At 41.6% G+C, this 22,613-nt stretch overlaps 1 protein-coding gene across 1 annotated transcript; it reads right to left on the bottom strand.

Moving 5' to 3' along the window:
* Positions 1-1,731: 1,731 nt before the first annotated feature.
* Positions 1,732-21,684, bottom strand: LOC122555191 (fatty acid-binding protein, liver-like). The gene is made up of 4 exons (XM_043700937.2): positions 21,528-21,684; positions 17,059-17,231; positions 9,271-9,363; positions 1,732-1,858 (listed from the first exon to the last, which is right to left on the bottom strand). Exons 1-4 carry the CDS (start codon positions 21,592-21,594, stop codon positions 1,805-1,807), a joined length of 387 nt encoding a protein of 128 aa, XP_043556872.1. The 5' UTR covers positions 21,595-21,684; the 3' UTR covers positions 1,732-1,804.
* Positions 21,685-22,613: the final 929 nt, after the last annotated feature.

Below are 22,613 nucleotides of genomic sequence, written 5' to 3'. Positions count from 1 at the left end.
GGCAAATGGAATTTTGGTCTTTATTTCAAAGGGAATGGAGTATAAAAATGCCCCGGTTTTGCCAAATCTATATAGGGCACTCTTCGGGCCATACATAGAATACAGAGGGCAGTTTTGGCCCCTATATCTGAAAGAAGATCTATTGGCACTGGGTGTAGAGAGGTTGTTTCCACTAAGTGGGAGAATCTAGGATTTGAGCAGATAATCTCAACATAAGCAGTCACTCCCAGTTAAGATGAGAATGAAATTCATCTCTCAGAAGCTGGTGAATCTGTGGAATTCACTGTCAAGAGTGGACCGTGAAGTATAACTGTATCTGAGACAGAGATTTTTAATCATTCAGGGAAATAGGCTGTATGTGGAAATGAAATTGAGAAGTATCAGATCAGCCATGATATCATTGAATAGTGGAACAGGCTGGATGGGCTGAAGAGACGACTTCCATTCCTTTGTCCTATATTGATCCAGATTGTTGCTGCTATTCATTGATTGGAAATAACTTTGGTGTCATTAAAAGTTCAGTAAGTAATTAGTCCTTTATGAAAACTGCGTAGACTATATAGTAAGTATCCTCTCTATCTGATCTTTCCATTTAGCATTGAGGCATGTGTTCCTTTGACATTATACCTGCAGAATATACCTTTCCCTACAAGTGTCAGAGTAGGTGGCAGGTAGGGCAGGTTCATGCCAGAAAGATACCCGCCCATTCAAGCCCCCTCATCAATCGGGTTCTGGATGGGAAGGTCGATGGGTGACATTCCTAACCTGCCCTATGATCTCAAAATGTAAATATTTGAGATGGTGAGTGACATGGATTATCCCAATAGTCTGACAAGAATGCAGGATTGTTCCACGCTTTGAAAGCAAAACTCAGCAAACTACACTCACATTTTCCTGAGTTACGTGGAGGTGGATATTAAATCCTGGCATTGCTTACAAATTTTTCTGTGACATGGAGTGCACCACAGTGTATAAGAAGGGTTCTACAGTGATCTTCATTGATCCCATCAGAAACCTGACCTGCATTGATGTTCATATGGTTAGTGGGTGACACGGTGGCAGAGTGGTTAGCACTGCTGCCTCATAGCGCCAGAAACCCAGGTTCAATTCCTGCCTCAGGCGACTGACTGTGTGGAGTTTGTACATTCTCCCTGTGTCTGCATGGGTTTCCTCCGGGTGCTCTGGTTTCCTCCCACAGTCCAAAGATGTGCAGGTTAGGTGAATTGGCCATGCTAAATTGCCCGTAGTGTTAGGTGTAGGGGAATGGGTTAGTGTGGTCTTGTTGGGCCAAAGGGCCTGTTTCCACACTGTAAGTAATCTAATCTTAGTTGCCATCAGGATCTTTCTTGCCTTACAGCTATAGAGGTCTACAGCATAGAAACAGATCCTTCAACTCATCGAGTCTGTGCTGATCCAAAATAAGCACTTAACTATTGCAATCCCATTTTCCGGAACTTGGCATCACAAGTACACATCTGATTACTTCTTCAATGAGAGTTTTAGCCTCTACCACTCTTAAAGGCAGTGTTTTCCAAAACTCTCTGGGTGAAAAAATGTTTCCCCGCAGCCCCTCTGAACCTTATCTTAAATTTTTGCACCTGGTCACTTATCCCTCCACTAAGAGGAACGTTTACTTGAAAATAATTATATCCACCCTCAATAGTCAAGTATGATTAATACAATTTGTGATACCTGTCACAAAAGGGTAAATTAAATTTAGACAAGTCAGTGGACAGTGGCACTGGTTTTATTTTGATACTTTACAATGTGATACAATTCACTACGTTTTTGTTCTGCAATGGTTTCAACTGATTCTCTTGCTGATTCGTTTGTAGGCAATGTCGCCAATAGTCATGGTCTGAAATGAGAGAATAAAATTGAATTAGTTTCATTTAATCAAGGGAAACTGTATAACTCTGACACTGATTACAGCTTTGCTTGGTTGATTGCATATTCCTCAATGAGTCGCAGTTTCATAGTGTGCCTCCACTTTAAACTAACAATTCATTTCAAAAGGAAGAAAAAAAATAAGTTGTATAGCACCTCAGGACATCTTGAAGTGTGTTACAGCGAATGAAATACATTTTTGAAATGTAACCGTTGGTATAATGTTTGAAAGCCAGAAGCCAATTACATCTTGACACCAAGAACAGCTATGTAAGAAGCCTACTCATTGACTACAGTTCAACCTTCAACACTATTATCCCCTCGAGACTGATTACTAAACTTAGAGATCACAGCCTAAGCCCCACTGTCTGCAATTGGATCCTCAGTTTCCTGACCCACAGGACAGTGAAGATTGGAGATGATATTTCATCCTCACTAATACTCAACACTTGGAGACCCCCAGCGGTGCCCACTCAGCCCCCTACTGTATTAATTGTATACCCATGACTGCGTCGCCAAATACTAGACGAATGCCATTTACAAGTTTGTTGATGACACCACCATAGTAGGCCAAATCTCAGATGGCGATGGAACAGACTATAGGTGAGAGGTGTAAGATGTGGATAAATGGAGCACTGAGAACAACCTAGCTCTCAATGCCGGCAAAACCAAGGAACTCATGATTGACTTTCGGCAGGATGTTACTCATGCCCCCTACACATTAACAGCACCAAAGTGGAACGAGTGGAGAGTTTCAGCTCCTGGGAGTGGTCATCCACAACAAGCTTTCTTGGACTCTTCATGTGGACACACTGGTTACAAAGGCCCAACAACATCTCTTCTTCCTCAGGCAGCTGAGGAAATTTGTCATGGCGGCGAATACCCTTGCCAACATTTATAGGTGCGCCATCGTAAGCATTCTGACTGGATGTATCACCAGCTGGTATGGCAACCGTGCCATTCAAGGTCAGAGACGGTTACAGAGAGTGGTGAACTCATCCCAGACAACCACAAAGGCCAACCTCCCATCTAGAGAATCCATCTACCAGGCCCGCTGTCAAGGAAAGGCCGCCAGCATTCTCAAATATCCATCCCAACATGGCAATGCTTTTCTACAACCTCTACCATCGGGGAGAAGGTACAGAAGCCTGAACACATGCACCAGCCGGTTTTGTAACAGTTTCTACCCTACTGTTAGAATGCTGAATGGACTCACAAACTCTTAACATTCACCTATACCTGTGTTTTTGTTTTTGCTGCTGTTTACCTATTATTTACTTATCTATGCTACTTAACTCTGTGATCTGCCTGTATTGCTCACAAGACAAAGCTTTTCACTGTGCCTCGGTACACAGGACAATAAATTCAATTCAATTCAATTCAACATAGTAAGTTCACTTAACCTGCAAAATATTAATGGATAGCTAGTCTGTCTTTGCGATGTTGATTAAGGTATAGATATTGGGAGGATGATGAAGGAGCAAATTACTGCAGATGCTGGAATCTGTACTGAAAATAAAAAAATGCTAGAAATCACATTGGGGTTATCATAGCAATTATGGAAACATGGCTCAGGGATGGGCAGCTTAATGTTCCAGGATACAAATGCTACAGGAAGGATAGAAAGGGAGGCAAGAGAGGAGGGTGAGTGGCATTTTTGATAAGGGATGGCATAACAGCTGTGCTGAGGGAGGATATTCCTGGAAATATTCCAGGGAAGTTATTTGAGTGGAACTGAGAAATAAGAAAGGGATGATCACCTTATTAGGATTGTATTATAGACCTCCCAACAGTCAGAGGGAAATTGAGAAACAAACTTGTAAGGAGATCTCAGCTATCTGTAAGAATAATAGGGTAGTTATGGTCGGGGATTTTAACTTTCCAAACACAGACTGGGACTGCCATAGTGTTAAAAGTTTAGATGGAGAGGAATTTCTTAAGTGTGTACAAGACAATTTTCTGATTCAGTATGTGGATGTACCTACTAGAGAAGGTGCAAAACGTGACCTACTCTTGGGAAATAAGGCAGGGCAGGTGACTGAGTTGTCATTGGGGGAGCACTTTGGGGCCAGTGACCATAATTCTATTCATGTTAAAATAGTGATGGAAAAGGAGAGACCAGATCTAAAAGTTGAAGAAAGCCAATTTTGACAGTATTAGGCAAGAATTTTCAAAAGCTGATTGGAGGCAGATGTTCGCAGGTAAAGGGACGGCTGGAAAATGGGAAGCCTTCAGAAATGAGATAACAAAAATCCAGAGAAAGTATATTCCTGTCAGGGTGAAAGGGAAGGCTGATAGGTATAGGGAATGCTGGATGACTAAAGAAATTGAGGGTTTGGTTAAGAAAAAGAAGGAAGCATATGTCAGGTATAAACAGGATAGATCGAGTGAATCCTTAGAAGAGTATAAAGAAAGTAGGAGTATACTTAAGAGGAAAATCAGGAGGGCAAAACGGGGACATGAGATAGCATTGGCAAATAGAATTAAGGAGAATCCAAAGGGTTGTTACAAATATATTAAGGACAAAAGGGTAACTAGGGAGAGAATAGGGCCCCTCAAAGATCAGCAAGGTGGCCTTTGTGTGGAGCCACAGAAAATGGGGGAGATACTAAATGAATATTTTGCATCAGCATTTACTGTGGAAAAGGATATGGAAGATACAGACTGTAGGGAAATAGATGGTGACATCTTGCAAAATGTCCAGAGTAGGAAGCGCTGGATGTCTTGAAATGGTAAAGGGTGGATAAATCCCCAGGACCTGATCAAGTGTACCCGAGAACTCTGTGGGAAGCTAGAGAAGTGATTGCTGGGCTTCTTGCTGAGATATTTGTATCATTGATAGTCACAAGTGAGGTGCCGGAATACTGGAGGTTGGCAAATATGGTGCCCCTGTTTAAGAAGTGCGGTAAAGACAAGCCAGGGAACTATAGATCGGTGAGCCTGACCTCGGTGTGGGCAAGTTGTTGGAGGGAATCCTGAGGGACAGGATGTACATGTATTTGGAAAGGCAAGGACTGATTAGGGATAGTCAACATGGCATTGTGCATGGGAAATCATGTCTCACAAACTTGATTGAGGTTTTTGAAGAAGTAACAAAGAAGATTGATGAGGGCAGAGAAGTAGATGTGATCTATGTGGACTTCAGTAAGGCGCTTGACAAGGTTTCCCATGGGAGACTGGTTAGCAAGGTTAGATCTCACGAAATACAGGGAGAACTAGCCATTTAGATACAGAACTGGCTCAAAGGTAGAAGACAGAGGGTGATGGTGGAGGATTGTTTTTCAGACTGGAGGCGTGTGACCAGTGGAGTGCCACAAGGATCGGTGCTGGTTCCTCTATTTTTTGTCATTTACATAAATGATTTGGATGCAAGCATAAGAGGTACAGTTAGTAAGTTTGCAGATGACACCAAAATTGGAGGTGTAGTGGACAGCGAAGAGGGATACCTCAGAGTACAACAGGATCTGGACCAGATGGGCCAATGGGCTGAGAAGTGGCAGATGGAGTTTAATTCAGATAAATGCGAGGTGCTGCATTTTGGGAAAGCAAATCTTAGCAGGACTTATACACTTAATGGTAAGGTTCCAGGGAGTGTTGCTGAACAAAGAGACCTTGGAGTGCAGGTTCATAGCTCCTTGAAAGTGGAATCACAGGTAGATAGTATAGTGAAGAATGCGTTTGGTATGCTTTCCTTTATTGGTCAGAGTATTGAGTACAGGAGTTGGGAGGTCATGTTGCGGCTGTACTGGATATTGGTTACGCCACTGTTGGAATATTGCGTGCAATTCTGGTCTCCTTCCTATCGGAAAGATATTGTGAAACTTGAAAGTGTTCAGAAAAGATTTACAAGGATGTTTCCAGGGTTGGAGGATCTGAGCTACAGGGAGAAGCTGAATAGGCTGGGGCTGTTATCCCTGGAGCGTCGGAGGCTGAGGTTTACAAAATTATGAGGGACATTGATAAGATAAATAGACAAAGTCTTTTCCCTGGGGTCGGGGAGTCCAGAACTAGAGGGCATAGGTTTAGGGTGAGAGGGGAAAGATATAAAAGAGACCTAAGGGGCAACCTTTTCATGCAGAGGGTGGTACGTGTATGGAATGAGCTGCCAGAGGATGTGGTGGAGGCTGGTACAATTGCAACATTTAAGAGGCATTTGAATGGGTATATGACTGGAAGGGTTTGGAGGGATATGGGCCGGGTGCTGGCAGTTGGAACTAGATTGGGTTGGGATATCTGGTCGGCATGGACGGGTTGGACCGAAAGGTCTGTTTCCATGATGTACATCTCTATGACTCTTCATCAGAACTGGTGTGAAGTGTGGACAGGACAGCATTTATGTAATGGAGCGGAGTGAGGTATGGTGTGGAGTGCTGGGGGAGAAAGGATGTTGATAAAACAGATGAAGTGATTGTAATGTGAGAAAGGCAGAACAATGGTGTGTCTAACCGCCAGACTAGAAAGAACAGAACGTAGGGGTGGAGGGGGTTCAGGGCAGAGAGGACAAAGTGACAGAGAATACAACAAGTAAAGCTAAAGTAAAGGGAAGGAATAGGAGTGGGTTCACAATCTGAAGGTGTTGAATTCAATATTAAATCCAGAGGATTGTAAAACACTGAGTCTGAAGATGAGAGCCCAGTCTGTCTGTTCCTCTGGGTTCCAGATGGATGATAATCACCCTAAAGCATTGTTCAAGGAAAACGATTGTTTCCTCAGTCAATATCACCAAAGCCTGATTAAGTAGTGTGATAAAAGGTGTCTGCTTTATATAATTAATTAATTAAAATTGTTTAAGAGTTTGGATGATAAATATTGGAAAATGGAAATGGTTACTTTTGTGAAGTGTTTAAAAAATAAGTTGGTCAGACAGTCCTTCTGATACTGTGACTTTATCCAATACAGAGAACAAGGAGCTGCCTGGAATATTAATGCAAAATATACTGCCACCTGCAAGTCCCCTCCAAGTCACTCTCCAAAATCCTGGAATTCCCTCCTGAAGGGCATTGTGGGTCAGTCAACAGTATGTGGGCTGCAACAGTACAGCAAGGCAACTCACCATCACATTCTCAAGGTGACTGGTTACAGGCAATAAATGCTGGCCGGCCAGCAATGCCCACATCCCATGAGTATATAATATAAAATTGTCTTCATTGTGCTAGTTTATGACAGGGATTATAAGCATTGGAGCCTATTAAGCTGATTCATGACAATCATTCATTGATTTTAACCAAAGAAACCCAGAGATTGAAAATTTAAGGCCTTTCAGAGTGGACCTGACTGGGATCACATATAGTTTCTTTCCTAGATAGGAGTGTTGAATAGTTAAGGGAAAATACAGTGACCTCAGCAGAAAAGTTTACTTTGTGCAACTTCTAAACCAGAAGTAATTGATTAGAAATGTGCAGGCTATTAGAGGCTGAGAAAGTCTAAGCTCTCAGTTTTGTGAACATTCATGGAAGAATATTTCATAGTTCACAGGAAAGATTGGAGGAGAATCAGAACTTACATATTTGATATAATCACATATTTGATTTAAAGGTGTAATTTCTCTGGATTTGAATCTCTGTAAGATGTTGGTGATGGGGGAATAGGATAAAACTTTGTTTTGCTGAGTGATTGAAGATTTTCTGCATGTGTACTTTGTTAAGACAGCATGATTGGCTATATTTTGTTTGCATTTTTTGTGTCATAACCTTTTGTTTAGTTTTAAAGAACATCTGTAGCATTTTATGACTATGAGAAAGATATTAAGTAAAACCTTTTATAAATCTATGGAGATTTACCCAGATTTCATTTTAGGATTGGGCTTGACCAATGGCTGGGATCATAATACTGACCATTTATTAAATTGATGTGTATGAGATTATATTGCAAAAATAATTGAATACTTATGAATGCCTCAAGAACCATCCACAATGGGGCTTGAATTCCATTCTTTTTTTCTATGACCTTTTACATTAAGTACATAAAGACCATGAGAAATAGTAACAGGAGTCGGCCATTCAGCCCCTTGAGCGTTTTTATCCATTCAATAGGATTATGGCTGATCTGACATTTCTCATTTTACTTTCCTGCTCTTTCCCTGTAACCCTTGATTCTCCAAGCGATGGAGAATCTCTCCATTTCAACCTTAGTATACATGAGCACACTGGCCCCACATTTCTCAATGGCAAGGAGTTCCAAAGACCCACAACATCTGAGAAAAAAAATTCTTCCTCATCTTAGTGTCATGGAATTTTACAGTACAGAAGAAGGCACTCAATCCATCATGGCTGTACCAGCTCACAAAAGAGTTTTCCAGCCAGCACCATTCTCTAGCCTTATTTCCATAGTCCTCTAAAGTCATCACTTTCAAATACATATCCAGCTCTCCTTTGAAACCTCCTATGAAACCCACCTTCACCACTCTCCCAGGTACTTCATTCCAAATCCAAACAAATCTGAGGAAAGAAAGTTTCTCCTTATCCCACTCCAAGCTCTCTTGCTGGAAATTTTGAAATTGTGACCTCTAGATACTGATGTAACTGTTAGTGGAAACAGAATATCCTTCTTTACCCTGTTAAAATTGTTCAGAATTGAGATTTTTCCCTCACCTCCCATCTCCAAATCAGACTAAAAGCAAGGATTCCAACACTGATCCCACTTTCAAATTTCCAATCTGAGAAATGCCTATCTTCTGTTTCATAATATCTAAAAACTCCTAAATCATGCTGCCAAAGACCCATCAGTCCCAAACATTTCTAATTTGCCAACTAACCTGCCATGTGGTATCTCAGCCTTAAATTGGTACCGCTTTATTCTGATATCCTCTGGTCTGAGTTTTGTTCTTTTTCTATTATTCTCTAGGATTGTGTATCATTCCATTGACTTTTCACAACTTCTGGTCACCACAGAAGCGTATCCCTTGATAGTGAGTGACAGTAATCTCAAACAAATTAGTCTTCTTATCCAAAACTCCTGCACCCCGCAGTTAGGTGTAAGAGACAAGGAAAGCAAGGATTGTTGGGCAAGAGGCAACATTCAAGACCTGGCCATTTTTCCCCCTAAATAAACACACAAATCAAAGAACAGTGCAGGTCAGGAACAGGCCTTTTGACCTACCAAGCCAGCACCAACACATGGTGCCTTTCTAAACTAAATACCTTTCACATCTACGCTGTCTGTATCCTTCAATTCCCTCTTATTCATACATCTGTCAAGATGTCACTTAAATGTTGCTCTTGAATTTGAAGTTCAAATCCTGTAGCCTTGTCAACTTATTTAGATCAACATCACACAGTCAGTGAGAGGTGATCAGTGCTTTCAAGATGCTCATGGCTGGTTCAGCTAAACAATTCCAAACTGAGAACTATAAGGAACATCAAAACAGAACTAATGGCAACTTACATTTGTTAGTTGGTCTCCGTTGATCTCTGTAACTGAAGTAATATTTTGTATCTTGGCGACAAGTTTATTGTTCCCATCACGATTAACTATGGCCTAGGTAATTAAGAAATGAGACATTAAATATGAGGTTTCGAAATGCATCTAATTTAGGTTTTGCCTGACACCAATATAACTTAATATTATAGTCATGGTTCCTCAATAACCCAAGTTTCCAGTCAGTATCCATCCAGATATTTGGATTTTCACTCCTTTAGCCATTGTGAGGTTAACTTTCTAACCAAAGTTGACACAATATTGCTCCAAGCTTCACGAAGTTTAGCCGAAAGACAGATTTATAACAAGCCTTAATTATCCTCAGATTTTGTCAGCCCCATGCCTGTCAGATCTGGGTTTCCAGTTGTGAGGAATCATGAAGAGGCTGAATTGAATATGTGACAGGGCAGAGAGCTTCCAACACTGAAGCAAAATACCGCAAGTGCTGGAGATCCGAAAAGAAAATCAGAGGTTGCTGCAGAAACTCTGCAGGTCTGGCAGCATCTGTGCAGGGAGAAACAGAGTTAACGTTTGGAGTCCACTGTCACTGTTCTTCAGAGATGTGGAGACATGTGGAAATACTATGTGTTTCATGCTGTTAAAAAGAGGGAGGAGAAGCAAGTGGAATAAAAGGAACAATCAGGAAACATTAACTGGCATTGCACATCCAAGGTATCATGGAGAAAATGACAAAGGGTTCAGAAAGAATTTGCAAGGATGTTGCCAGGGTTGGAGTGTTTGAGCTATAGGGAGAGGCTGGTGCTGTTTTCTCTGGAGTGTCAGAGGCTGAGGGGTGACTTCTTGAAGTTTATAAAATCATGAGGGGCATGGATAGGGTAAATAGACATGGTCTTTTCCCTGGGTTGGAGGAATCTAAAACTACAGCTCATGGATTTAAGGTGAGAGGGGAAAGATTTAAAAGGGATCTGAAGGGCAATGTTTTCACACAGAGGGTGGTATGTGCATAGAATGAGCTGCCAGAGGAAGTGGTGGAGGCTGGTACAATTACAGCATTTAAAATGCATGTTGATGGGTATATGAATAGGAAGAGTTTGGAGGGATATGGACCAAATGCTGGCATATGGGACTAGATTAGGTTAGGATATCTGGTCAGCATATTCGAGTTGGACTGAAGGTTCTGTTTCCATCTCTATGACTCCATGATTCTGAGTTTTAAAAAAAAATTCATTAAATATAGGTATCGCTGGCCAGGGCAGTATTTATTCCCATCAATAGCTGCCCTTGAGAAGGCTTGTCTTGTTTTCTCGAAATGCTGCAGTCCACATGTTGTAGGTAGAGTCACAATAGCATTAGGGAGAGAATTCCAGGGTTTGGACCCAGTAACACTGAAAAAGACAACAATATATTTCCAAGTCAGGATGGTGAGTGGTCTGGAGGGGAACTTGCAGGTAGTGGTGTTTCCATGTATCTGCTGCTCTTGTGAGTTTGGAAGGTATTTTTTTCTAAGGACCTGCGGTGAAGAGCAGTGCATCTTGTAGATGGTACACAATGCTGCTGCTGTGCACCAGTGGTAGAGGAATTCAATGCTTGTGGATGTGGTACCAACAAGACAGGCTGCTTTATCCTCGATGTGTCAAACTTCTTGAGTGTTGTTGGAGCTACACCCAAATTTTACAGGTGACCTTCGAGGGACCTTATTATCAGAACTGCAGCTGGGAGTGTCCGGATTTCAGAGCCTGAAGCAGTTAAATGTTTGCTTTTAAGCTTGATAAAAGTTTAAACCTTAATCTGTATGTTTTTGTCAATCTATGATAGTGAGTAAGGTTAGATTTTTTGAAAATGTTTTACTGACATCTGTCTCTTAATTAAATTTTTTTAACATAAAACGTAAGTATTATGTTATTCTGGAGCAGTGTTTTTAGAGCAGTAAGACTGTGCTATTTTCTGGTTCTATCGATTCTTAAGGCACAAAGGTGGCCTTCAGTAGAGTGACGTGCTCTTCCTGATGGATGTGGGAGATTAGGGAGAGTTTCCATGTTACTGATGACTGTGTTTGCAGGAAGTGTGTTTGGTTGTTTATCCTAGCGGATTACATGGATTGGTTGGCAGTTAGAGGCAGTGAGGAATTTACATTAGCTAGGGGGGTGTGATGGATGGCAGTTTCAAGGAGGGAGTTAAACTGCAAACGCAGTCAGATAGATGGGTTACCTCCAGGAAAGGTAGGAGGGGTAGTCAGGTAGTACAGGAGTTTCCTTTGACTTTCCCCATATCAAACAAGTAGACTGTTTTCATCAGGGGTGATGAACTCTCATGGGAATGTAGCATGAACAGCCAAATTTCTGGCACCTTGACTGGCTTTACTGTAATGAGGGTTATGTCAGTTTCCAAACAATCAATTGTGACAGGGACTCTCTATTCAGAGGCACAGACAGATATTTCTATGGCCGGCAGAGAGAAATCAGAATGGGTGTGTTGCCTCCCTGGTGCCAGGATCAAGGATATCTCAGAGAGATTGCAGAATACTCTTAAAGGAGAGAGGGATCAGCAGGAGGTCATTGTACACAGTGGACCTAACGACATAGGAAAATAAAAGGAAGGCCAAGGACACAATATAGGAAATTAGTCAGGAGGTTAAAAAGTAGGTCCTCAAGGATAGTAATATCTGGATTACTCCCAGTGCTACGAGTTAGTGAGAGTAGGAATAGGAGGATAAAGCAGATGAATGCATGGCTGTGGACTGGAGAAGGGGACAGGGATTAACATTTTGGATCTTGGAATCTCTTTTGAAGTGACACTAAGCAGGACGACGTGCACCTGAGTTGGAAGGGGGCCAATATCCTGGTGGGGAGATTTGCTTGTGCTCCTCAGGAGGCTTTAAATCAGTGAAGGTGGAGGGTGGGGGTAGGGATACTCAAAGAGTTGGAGAGAAAAAGAGTGAAGTCTGAGACTGATAAAATTGAGAAGAGGAGCAAGTCAAGTAGTTGAGGCAGGCAGGAGCGGCACAGACAAATAGGTAAGACTGGTAAATTAAACTGCATTTATTTCAATTCAAGAGGTCTGACAGGTAAGTCAGATGAATTGAGGGCATGGTTGGGAACATGGGACTGGGGTGTCATAGCAATAACAGAAGTGTGGCTCAGGGAAGAGCAGGACAGGCAGTTTAATGTTCCAGGACATAGATGCTATAGGATGGATAGAAACGGGGGCAAGAGAGGTTGGGAGGGTGGGAGGATGGCATTTTTGATTAGGGATAACTTCTGGAGAATATTTCTGGGAGTACATCCATTGAAGTAATTTGAGTGGAACTGAGAAATAAGAAAGGGCTGATCACCTTACTGGGATTGTACTATAGGCTTCCCAAAAGTCAGCGGGAAATTGAGAAACAAATTTATAAGGAGATCGCAGTTATCTGTAAGAATAATAAGGTAGTTATAGTAGGGGATTTTAATTTTCCAAATATAGACTGGGACTGCTACAGTGTTAAGGACTTGGGTGGAAAGGAATTTGTTAAGTCTGCACAAGAAAATGTTCTGATTCAGTATGTGGATGTACCTACTGGAGAAGGTGCAAAACTTGACCTACTCTTGGGAAATAAGGCAGGGCAGGTGACTGAGGTGTCAGTGGGGGAGTACTATGGGGCCAGAAACCATAATTCTATTTGTTTTAAATTGATATGGAAAAGGATACACCTGATTTAAAAATTAAATTTCTAAATTGGAGTAAAGCCAATTTTGACAGTATTAGACAAGAACTTTCAAAAGTTGATTGGAAGAAGGTATTCACAGGTAAAGGGATGGTTGGAAAGCAGGAGGGCTTCAAAAATGAGATAACGAGAGTCCAGAGGCAGTATGTTCCTGTTAGTACGAGTGTAAGGCTGGTAGGTGGAGGGAATGCTGGATGACTAGAGAAATTGAGGCTCTGGTCAAGATAAAGAAAGAGGCATATGTTGGGGATAGCCAGTAGGGACAATTGAATCCCTTGAGGCTTTTCAGGGCAGTAGGAGTATGCCTAAGAGGGAAGTCAAGAGGCAAAGAGAGGACAGAAGATAATTTTGGCAAATACAGCTAAGGAGAATCCAAAGAGTTTCAATAAACACATTAAGGGCAGAAGTGTATCTAGGGAGAGACTAGGGTCCTTTAAAGATCAACAAGGCTGTCTTATATTTAGAACCACAGGAAATGGATGATATGCTGAACAAGTATTTTGTGTCAGTTTTTATCGTGAGAAGGTTATGGATGGTAGAGAACTTGGAGAAATAAATTGTGATATCTTAAAAAGGGTCCATATTACAGAGGAGGAGGCACTGGATGTCTTAAAATGCATAAAGGTGGATAAATCCTCAGGTCTGATCAGGTGTATCCTAGAACTTTGAGGGAAGCTAGGGAAGTGATCGCTAGGCCCCTTGCTGAGATATTTGTATCATTGACAGTCACGGGTGAGGTACTGGAAGACTGGAGGGTGGCTAATGTGATGCCATTAATTAAGAAAGGTGGTAAGGAAAAGCCTAGGAACTATAGACTGGTGAGCCTTACGTCAGCAGTTACGTTGTTGGCGGAGATTTTGACAGGCAGGATTTCCGTGTATTTGAAAAGGCAAGGGCTGATTAGGAGTAGTCAGCCTAGATTTACGCATGGGAAATCGGGTCTTACTAACTTGATTGAGTTTTTTGAAGAAGCGACAACAAAGATTTATGAAGGCAGAGTGGTGGCTGTTGTCTCTTTGGACTTCATCAAAGTTTTTGACATGGTTCTGCATGGTAGACTGGTTAGCAATGTTAGATCTTTTTAGATTAGATTAGATTACATTACAGTATGGAAACAGGCCCTTTGGCCCAACAAGTCCACACCGACCCGCCAAAGCGAAACCCATCCATACCCCTACATTTACCCCTTACCTAGCACTACGGGCAATTTAGTATGGCCAATTCACCTGACCCTGCACATCTTTGGACTGTGGGAGGAAACCGGAGCACCCGGAGGAAACCCACGCAGACACGGGGAGAACGTGCAAACTCCACACAGTCAGTCGCCTGAGTCGGGAATTGAACCCGGGTCTCAGGCGCTGTGAGGCAGCAGTGCTAACCACTGTGCCACCGTGCCGCCCACTCATGGAATCCAGGGAGAACTAGCCACTTGGACACAAAATTGGCATGAAGGTAGGGGACAGATGGTGGTGGAGGGTTGTTTTTTGGACTGGAGGCCTAGTGTTGCGCCACAAGGATTTACAGGGTTGACTGCTTTTTGTCATTTATATAAATGATTTGGGTGTAAATGCAGGAGGTATGGTTAGGAAGTTTGCAGATGATGCCAAAATTTATATTGATAAATATGAGGTGTTGCATTTTGGTAAGGCAAATCAGGGCAGGGGAATGGTGTTGAACAAAGAGATATTGGAGTGTGGTTCATTGTTTCTTGAAGGTGAAAGGGGTCGAGAAGAAGGCATTCAGTATGCTTGCCTTTATTGTACAGTTCATTGAGTACAGAAGTTGGGATGTCATTTTGAGGCTGTACAGGACATTAGTTAGGTCGCTATTGGAATACTGTGTTCAATTCTGGTCTTCCTTCTATACGAAAGATGTTAAACTTGAAAGGGTGCAGAAAAGATTTACAAAGATGTTGCCAGGGTTCAGAGGGTTTGAGCTAAAGGGAGAGGCTGAACAGGCTGCGACTATTTTCCCTGGAGCATCAGAGGCGAATGGTGACCTTATAGAGGTTTATAAAATCATGCGGTGGATGGATAGGGTGAATAGCCAAGGTCTTTTCTCCGGGGTAGGGGAGTCCAAAACTGGAGGTCACAGGTTTAAGGTGAGAGGGGAAAGATTTAAAAGGGAGTCAAGGGGCAACTTTTTTTATGTAGAGGGTGATTGATCTATTGATTAATTAATTGTTATGTCTACTCTAGTACAGGGAAAAGCTTTGTTTACGAGCAGTACTGCAACTCATGGTAAGCAAGGACATACAGCTCAGAGGTAATAAACTTGGAAGAGCGTGGAATGGTTATGAGAGATGTTAGAGTTAGATCTGCCACAGGAAGCTCGCAAGAAGTTGCATGGTGTCGGTGGAATGAGTGCCAAAAGATATGGTGGAGTTGATATAATTCCAATATTTAAAAGGCACCTGGATGGTATATGAATAGGTAGGGTTTAGAAATGGGCCAGGTGCTGGCAAATGGTACGAGATTAATTTCGGATATCTGGTCGGCATGAATGAGTTGAACTGAAAGGTCTGTTTCTGTGTTGTACAATTCTATGACTCTAAATGAGCAGCATTCCATCACAGTTCCAAGTTGGACAGGCTTTGGGAAGTCAGGAGGGGAGTTCCTCGCCACAGGAATCCTAGCCTCTGACCTGCTCTTGTAGCCATTGTGTTTATGCGGCTAGTCCAGTTCAATTTCTTGTCAGTGGGAGCCCCCTGGCGGTCGATAGCTGGTTATGCAAAGGAAGGACACAAATCCAGAGTAGGTTAAAATGACAGGGTAAAGATGAGCTCTGACGTGAAAAGCTGACATTAAGGGAAGGGGGTGCTGTATTTAAAAAAGGAGTTCTGATCTTAGTAGTGTGAAGTTGTTGAACTCAATGAACTTTTTAACTAAATATATCATTACAACTCCTTTTGCTATAAATTCTGTTATATAGTCATGTTCTACGACCACCTGATGAAGAGTTATCACCTCAAAAGCTAATGCTTCCGAATAAACCTGTCGGACTATAACCTGGTGGTGTGTGTTTTTAACTTTGAACTCAATGAAGGTTGTGAAGTGCCTGAACAGAAAATAAGGTGCTGTTTGTTCAGTTTGCAGTGGGCTTCACTGTAACTGCAGAGATGTGAGCCTGAGAGCAGGATGGGATTTTGAAATGGCAAGTGATCAGGAGATTGGGATCCTGCAGACAGACTGAGGGCTCAATCTGCAGTTGGTTTCCCTGAGAGAGAGAATTGAGAGCAGCAACTGCGATAAATAACAAGTTACAAAGTAAATAAACACTGACGTCTTGCTTATCTGACCAGCCTTATCACCCCAGTGAGGCACTCCCTCATTACACTTTGGATTTAATCTGTGATTTTCAGTTTGCAAATTCATATAAATGCCTGTTCGCTAATCAGGCTGTTCCATACAGGAACTGGAATTAATGCTTTTCAATCAAATAAACGTGAGAGAATCCCATGCAGTTCACAGAAACATTGTTACAGGAGTCTTGCAGGTTAAAATGACAATTAGCAAAAGAACCAAAGGCAATATGAGGAAAAGTTATTGTTATCTGTCAAGCGATTAGGGCATAGAATGCATTTCAGATAGTACAGTAGAGGTTGATTCAAGTGGAGCTTTCCAAAGGGGATTGGAAAAGTATTTGGAGGAAGAAAAAAAATTAGAAGGTTACAGTGAAGGAGAATGGTGGGAGGTGGAGCATCTCAATTGCTCTTTTCGAAAGTATGCAAGCTTCCTGAATGGCTGCATAGACTCCTGTTGTGCTGAAACCATTTTGTGATTCTTCATTGCAATTGGAATATGCACAAAAGAAACTGAATGTGCAGTCAGAGCAGAAAGGTTGTAGCGTTATGGTGAAAGAGTTAGAGAGTGAGACTAATTTGATAGGTCTTTCAAAATACCGGCACAGTAACATGTGCTGAGAAATCTCTTTCTATGCTGTATAAGTCGATGATTTCGTTATTTCAGTTTGAACCTATATAAACAGGTAAAATAAAGCCGCAGAATTGCACCTTCAAATACAGTTTACAGCCTGAAAAATGAGATGAATGTGCACCCTTCATAGTCATTGGAAATGGAGGGAAGGATTACCTTAATTTTGTCTCCTGTAGGAGATTCTATTTCAGTCTCCTCCCCAATTGTAAATTCATTCACCAGCACTTTACTGCCTGTTGTGACAGTGATCTTAAAGTGGTCTCCAGTTTCGACAATTTCTGAAGTGCTCTTTTGATCCTTCCCTTTTTCGATCAAATCGTCTGAGAGTCCTAGAAATTGCACAAGACCAACAGGATTATTGATAGTATTTGAACCAAGGATTTCACAATGGGTGAGATGGAAGTGAACAGAAGATTAGAAAGGGCCTGAAAGATTGTCAAACCAAAGGCAGAATGGGTTCAAGATTGGATGATAGCCTGAGAGATCTTGGAAGCAAATGCAGTAAAGAAAGACTACCTGCCTCACCCTTTACCAGAGCGATTCCTGGGATGGCGGGACTGATGTAGAGATAGGGACTGGATCAGTTAGAACTATATTGACTCGAGTTTAGAAGAATGAAGCAGTGTTCTCAGAGAAATCAATAAAATTCTATAGGATAAGACAGTGCAGAGATGTGGGAAGAATGTTGTTGATGACCTGGGAGTCCAAAACCAGAGGTCACAGTGCAAAGGTAAGAGGTAGGCCATATAGGGCAGAAGTGAGGAGGAGATTTCTTCACCCAAAGACTGGTGAGCCTGTGGAGTTCTCTGCCAGAGGAAACTGTTGATGCTAAAACATAGAAGACATTCAAGAAAGATGAAGATATAGTTCTTCGCCCTAAAGGGATCAAAGGATATGGAGAGAAATCAGGCCTTAAAGTCCCCTTCCAGTGTTTGAACTCAGAAGAGAAATGAATGAAATTGAAAAATGAAAGAAGTCACACAGTTGAGCAATGTGATTTAAGAACTTCAGTGCCAGTCTGATCCCAGGAAGGTTGGCCAAGTATCCCAAAAACTGGTAGATGATATTTATTTGGTTGTTTGCACCAAGTGAGGTACTAGCCTTACCTAGAAAACACATACTTGTAAAACTTACAATACTGTATCCAAAATAAGATGTGATTCTACAATTGGCCAACATTTGCTGGATATTCTGGAATGTGGAGAGAATTACACTGACAACTAATTGAGGAGTGTCAGTCAGGCTCACAATGTGTTGCACATGTTTTTTATTCATTCATAGGATGAGGGCATTGTTAGCTACGCCAGTATTGATTGCCCATCCCAGACGGCAGTTAAGAATTAACCACATTGCAGTGGGTCTGGAGTCACATGTAGGCCCGACCAGGTAAGGATGGTAGATTCCTTTTCTAAAGGACATTAGTCAAACATACTGGAAGCTACACATATTAATAGACAGGAACCTTTTTTTTGCAGACAGAGCGAACATGCCTGCTCTTGGACACACTGCACCTGTTTCAAATCAACAAAGTAGGTGACAGCCATTAGCTTGTCCGTTTCAGAGGTGAATTCCAATAAAAGTCAAATTGTCTGGTTTTAAAATTTAACCTTGGACTGTTAATTGTCATTCGGCATTAATGACTGCATTCCCCTTGGCTATACCTCTGCCAATCAGAGTCCACTTGACAACCACTCATCATTCCCCTCTGATACAACATAAATGTCAGTTCTCATTTTAAATTTGTACTCTTGTGAAATTTCCTGAGGGGTACAAGATGAACAGCTTTGCTCACCAATATTTAAGATCTGCGCTGCCGAATGAGTGTAATTAACTTATTCAGGATTTTTGGAAACTGATTCTTTATTTTTGCTAGTTTGTTAATTAGATTTTAATGTAAGCTTTATAATGGGCATTATGGCAGTCATAACATTACAAGATATATCAGTCTCTAAAAGACGAATGCGTTGACTTACTCACGATATTTACAATCAATGAAGCACTTTCAAAGAGTAGTCAGCTCTGAGCTGTGGTTCTGTCATCTCTGAGCCATGCAGTTTCTGGTTTAAGTACCCCTCCAGATCTTGAGTACAAAGATGTTAGTTCGCATACCAGGATCATACTGAGGGAGTGCTGCACTGTCAGAGTGCTGCCCTTTGATAAGAATTTGAACCAAGGCCCCATCTACTTGTTTGGAGGGATGTGAATGATCCCATGGCACAATTTGGAAACAATGCACCACAAGGAGAAACATCCTTTCAATGCCTACTTTTTCAATCCCCTTTAACCTGTTACATACATCCATTAGATCAACCCTTATTCTTCTGAACTCTCAAGAGTAGAGGTCTAAACTGCTCAACCCTCTCTTCATAAAACAATTTACTCATTTCTGGAATTAATTTAGTGAGCCTCTTCTGAACTGTCTCCAATACAATTACATCCCTCTTCAAGTAAGACACAAAATTGTACACAGTGCTCCAGGTGTGATCTCACTACTGCCTCGTTGCAACAACACTTCCCTACTTTTATATTCTATTCTTTTAGCAGTAAATGTCAAAATTCTATTTGCCTTCCTTATTATCTGCTGTCCCTGCAAATTAGCTTTCCGTGATTCATGTACAAGAACACCACCCTTCAAAGTATACTTAATGGTAAGGTCCTGGGGAGTGTTGCTGAGCAAAGAGAGCTTGGAGCGCATGTTCATAGTTCATTGAAAATAGAGTCGCAGGTAGATAGGGCAGTGAAACCAACATTAGGTATGCTTTCCTTTATTGGTCAGTGCATTGAGTATAAAAGTTGGGAGATCAGGTCGCAGCTGTACAGGACATTACTTAGGCCTTTGGAATATTGTGTGCAATTCTGGTCTCCCTCCTATCAGAAGGAGGATTTGAGCTATAGGGAAAGGCTGATTAGGCTGGGGCTATTTTCCCTGGAGTGTCAGAGACTGAAGGATGACCTGATAGAAGTTTATGAAATCATGAGGGGCATGGATAGGATAAATAGACCAGGTCTTTTCCCTGGGCTGGGAGAGTCCAGAACTAGAGGCTATAAGTTGAGGGTGAGAGGGGAAAAAATTAAAAGGGACCTAAGGGTCAACTTTTTCACACAGAGGGTGGTGTGTGTATTGAATGAGTTGCCAGAGGAAGTGGTGGAGGCTGGTACAATTACAGCATTTAAAAGACATCTGGATGGGTATATGAATAGGAAGGGTTTGGAGGGATATGTTGGCAAATAGGACTAGATTAATTGAAGATATCTGGTCAGCACGGTTGAGTTGGACAGAAGGTCTGTTTCCGTGCTGTACATCTCTATGACTCAATGACTCTATCAGACAGTAAAGCATCATGAGGTATCTGGTAGTTGTGCAAGTCACTATATAAAATGTTTTAACAGTGTAATGCACTCACCTGAAGGAAGAGAGGATTACTGAAGGAATGCCTCCGACTGTGCAGCATTCCTTCAGCAGTGCCCTTCTTTACCATTAACTTTAACTCAGTGGTGACAGGGTTACAGAATGACCAAAGACTGTTACCTAAACTGAAAGCAACATTTTGGTTCCATTCAATGTTAGTTGCAACTATGGTGGCCCATCAGGTCTGGTTGAGGGAGAGCCTTCATAATTCAGATTATTCTATCTAACGGTTTCCTCTTAGATTTAAATCATGCATCTCAGATTAGACCTCCCAAAGTGCCACTTTGGTTTTAGCAGTCACCTTGCCTTATTTTGGAAGTTGACCAATCGGTTGACAAGCCTTGAAATTGCACTATTTACACAAAATAAATAGAAGGTGGAGGTACAAATGTACAGGCTTGAGGGCTCTAAATACAATATCAAAATAAATAGGTGACTGTTGGTTGATATATTTAAAAGCATTGCATCAGTAGCTACAGTGACAGACTGACAGAATATGATGAAAGTAAACATTTCAGCTCAGTAGCTGAATTGCTTATTTAACAGTGCAAGAGGTGTAATTTTTCAGCTGGAGTGCTCCGTATATTTATCTAAACATATGCGAGATCGACAATGAATGAAGAATGGAAAGGCTGTATATTAAACTGTATACTGTGAGAAAATGCTTTTAACTCTATTTGTACATGGTCAGAACTCTTTAATGTGGACAGAGTCATAGAGTCTTTGAGGTTTGCAACATGGAAACAGGCTTTACAGCCAAACTTGTCTGTAACTGACTGACCCATCGACATAAAGGTAGTGCTTTTGAGTTGCTTGATCTGGAGCTGCTGGGATTGATCTTGCATCGGTCACTATTATGGGTGACACAGAATCACCTCCCTGCCCCACATCAGTCCTGATGTTTTCTTTGCCATTGCCTACAAATTCAGAGAGAAGGCAAACGGACTGACGATTCACAGCCATCACACAAGATCAGGAACTACCTCACTCTCCCCGTGTAGGAAACCAATTTTAATCAAAACATTTTGCGGTCAGTTGAAACAGTCAAACCTCAGTCTTTATGGTATTAACAATTGAAGCTGATTATGCATCATTTGCTTTGAGGTCAGCTTGCCAACTGAACACACTTAGGTTGACCTTAGGTGCCGTATAAATATCTTCAAATTTTATGTCATGATTTGAAACACATAAACACATTGAAAATCTTTGCACTCACCAATAGCTTTCATAAACTCTGCAAACTTGTCCTGACTCTGCAGCTCATAACGTCCATTGAAGGCCATTGTGGGCAATATTTCTCTGTGTAACCCAACAGGATGGGAAAGCCTTCTCCAGATTGCTGCCTTGCTTTATAGGGATTTCTTCATCTGGCAAGGGTAAAGGTGTAATGCTTTATGGTGATTTTGAATCATTAACTCACTTACACAATGTGAGTGACTCAGCTCTGATGTGGCAAGAGGCATTGTAGCCATTAACACACTCACGTCCATTTTCCCCAACCTTTTCACTTTGAATGTGCTGATTCATAGTGCCAATAAGTGCCAACATGGCCCAGGAATTGCTACTCCCACAAGATGTTACAACTTTGAGTTTGCAACGAGTGATGTTCTGCTCTGCTGTTCCAGCTTTGCACTAGATCATTGGTGGGAAATGGTTTATGTAGAATTTTATTGATACACAACAATGAAGCCATTAATCACACTAGCTCCACATTATCTGTATAGATTTCATACTAATTTCCTCAGACTTCTCCTCTTCCAGTAATATCAACATAACCTTCTATTCTTTCTCTCATATGTTTACCTAACTTCAGATTAGATCCATTTATTCTATATTCACCTCAAGCACTCACTGTAACAGTTACTCCCACATTTTCACCACTCCCTTCAACCAGACTCTTGGATTTATTTGCAAATATGTCATAGTTTTGATGACAAGCATCAGATTCCATTGGCACTACCATCTCCCTGTTTCCAGCTGTATTGAAAATGGTGAATAGCCCTTCATCCTGACCCTAAACTGGCCACTGTAAAGATTCAACAGGCCTAAGACCAGGCAGACTGACTAGCCCAAATCCTGCACACTGTAATATGGGACACAGGTTAGAGGTGAGTGGGAAGGAGATGGTGCAGCCAATCAAACAATTTTTTGAGGTCCCTGTCCCCAACTACATTAGCAAGGATAATAAGATGCTGCCAAATGGAACCCACTTATTGCCCCTGAACCCTGAGGCTAGTTAATAGCTGATTATTAGGAAACTGATGAGCAAGAGTCTATTGGGTAGACAGTTGGGACCAGGAGC

The sequence above is a fragment of the Chiloscyllium plagiosum genome, unplaced genomic scaffold (genome assembly GCF_037043375.1).
Source record: "Chiloscyllium plagiosum isolate Xiang-an unplaced genomic scaffold, Cpla_swu_hap1 HiC_scaffold_1, whole genome shotgun sequence".
In the NCBI taxonomy this organism is placed as follows: Eukaryota; Metazoa; Chordata; class Chondrichthyes; order Orectolobiformes; family Hemiscylliidae; genus Chiloscyllium; species Chiloscyllium plagiosum.
This window is presented reverse-complemented; position numbering and strand designations above follow the sequence as displayed.

Excerpts from the sequence above, each read along its gene's own strand:
- LOC122555191 (XM_043700937.2), bottom strand. The coding sequence starts at position 21,594 with ATGGCCTTCAATGGACGTTATGAGCTGCAGAGTCAGGACAAGTTTGCA. Across the intron at positions 17,232-21,527 it reads AGAGTTTATGAAAGCTATTG|GACTCTCAGACGATTTGATC; the intron begins GTGAGTGCAAAG and ends TGCAATTTCTAG. Across the intron at positions 9,364-17,058 it reads CTACAGGAGACAAAATTAAG|GCCATAGTTAATCGTGATGG; the intron begins GTAATCCTTCCC and ends TTAATTACCTAG.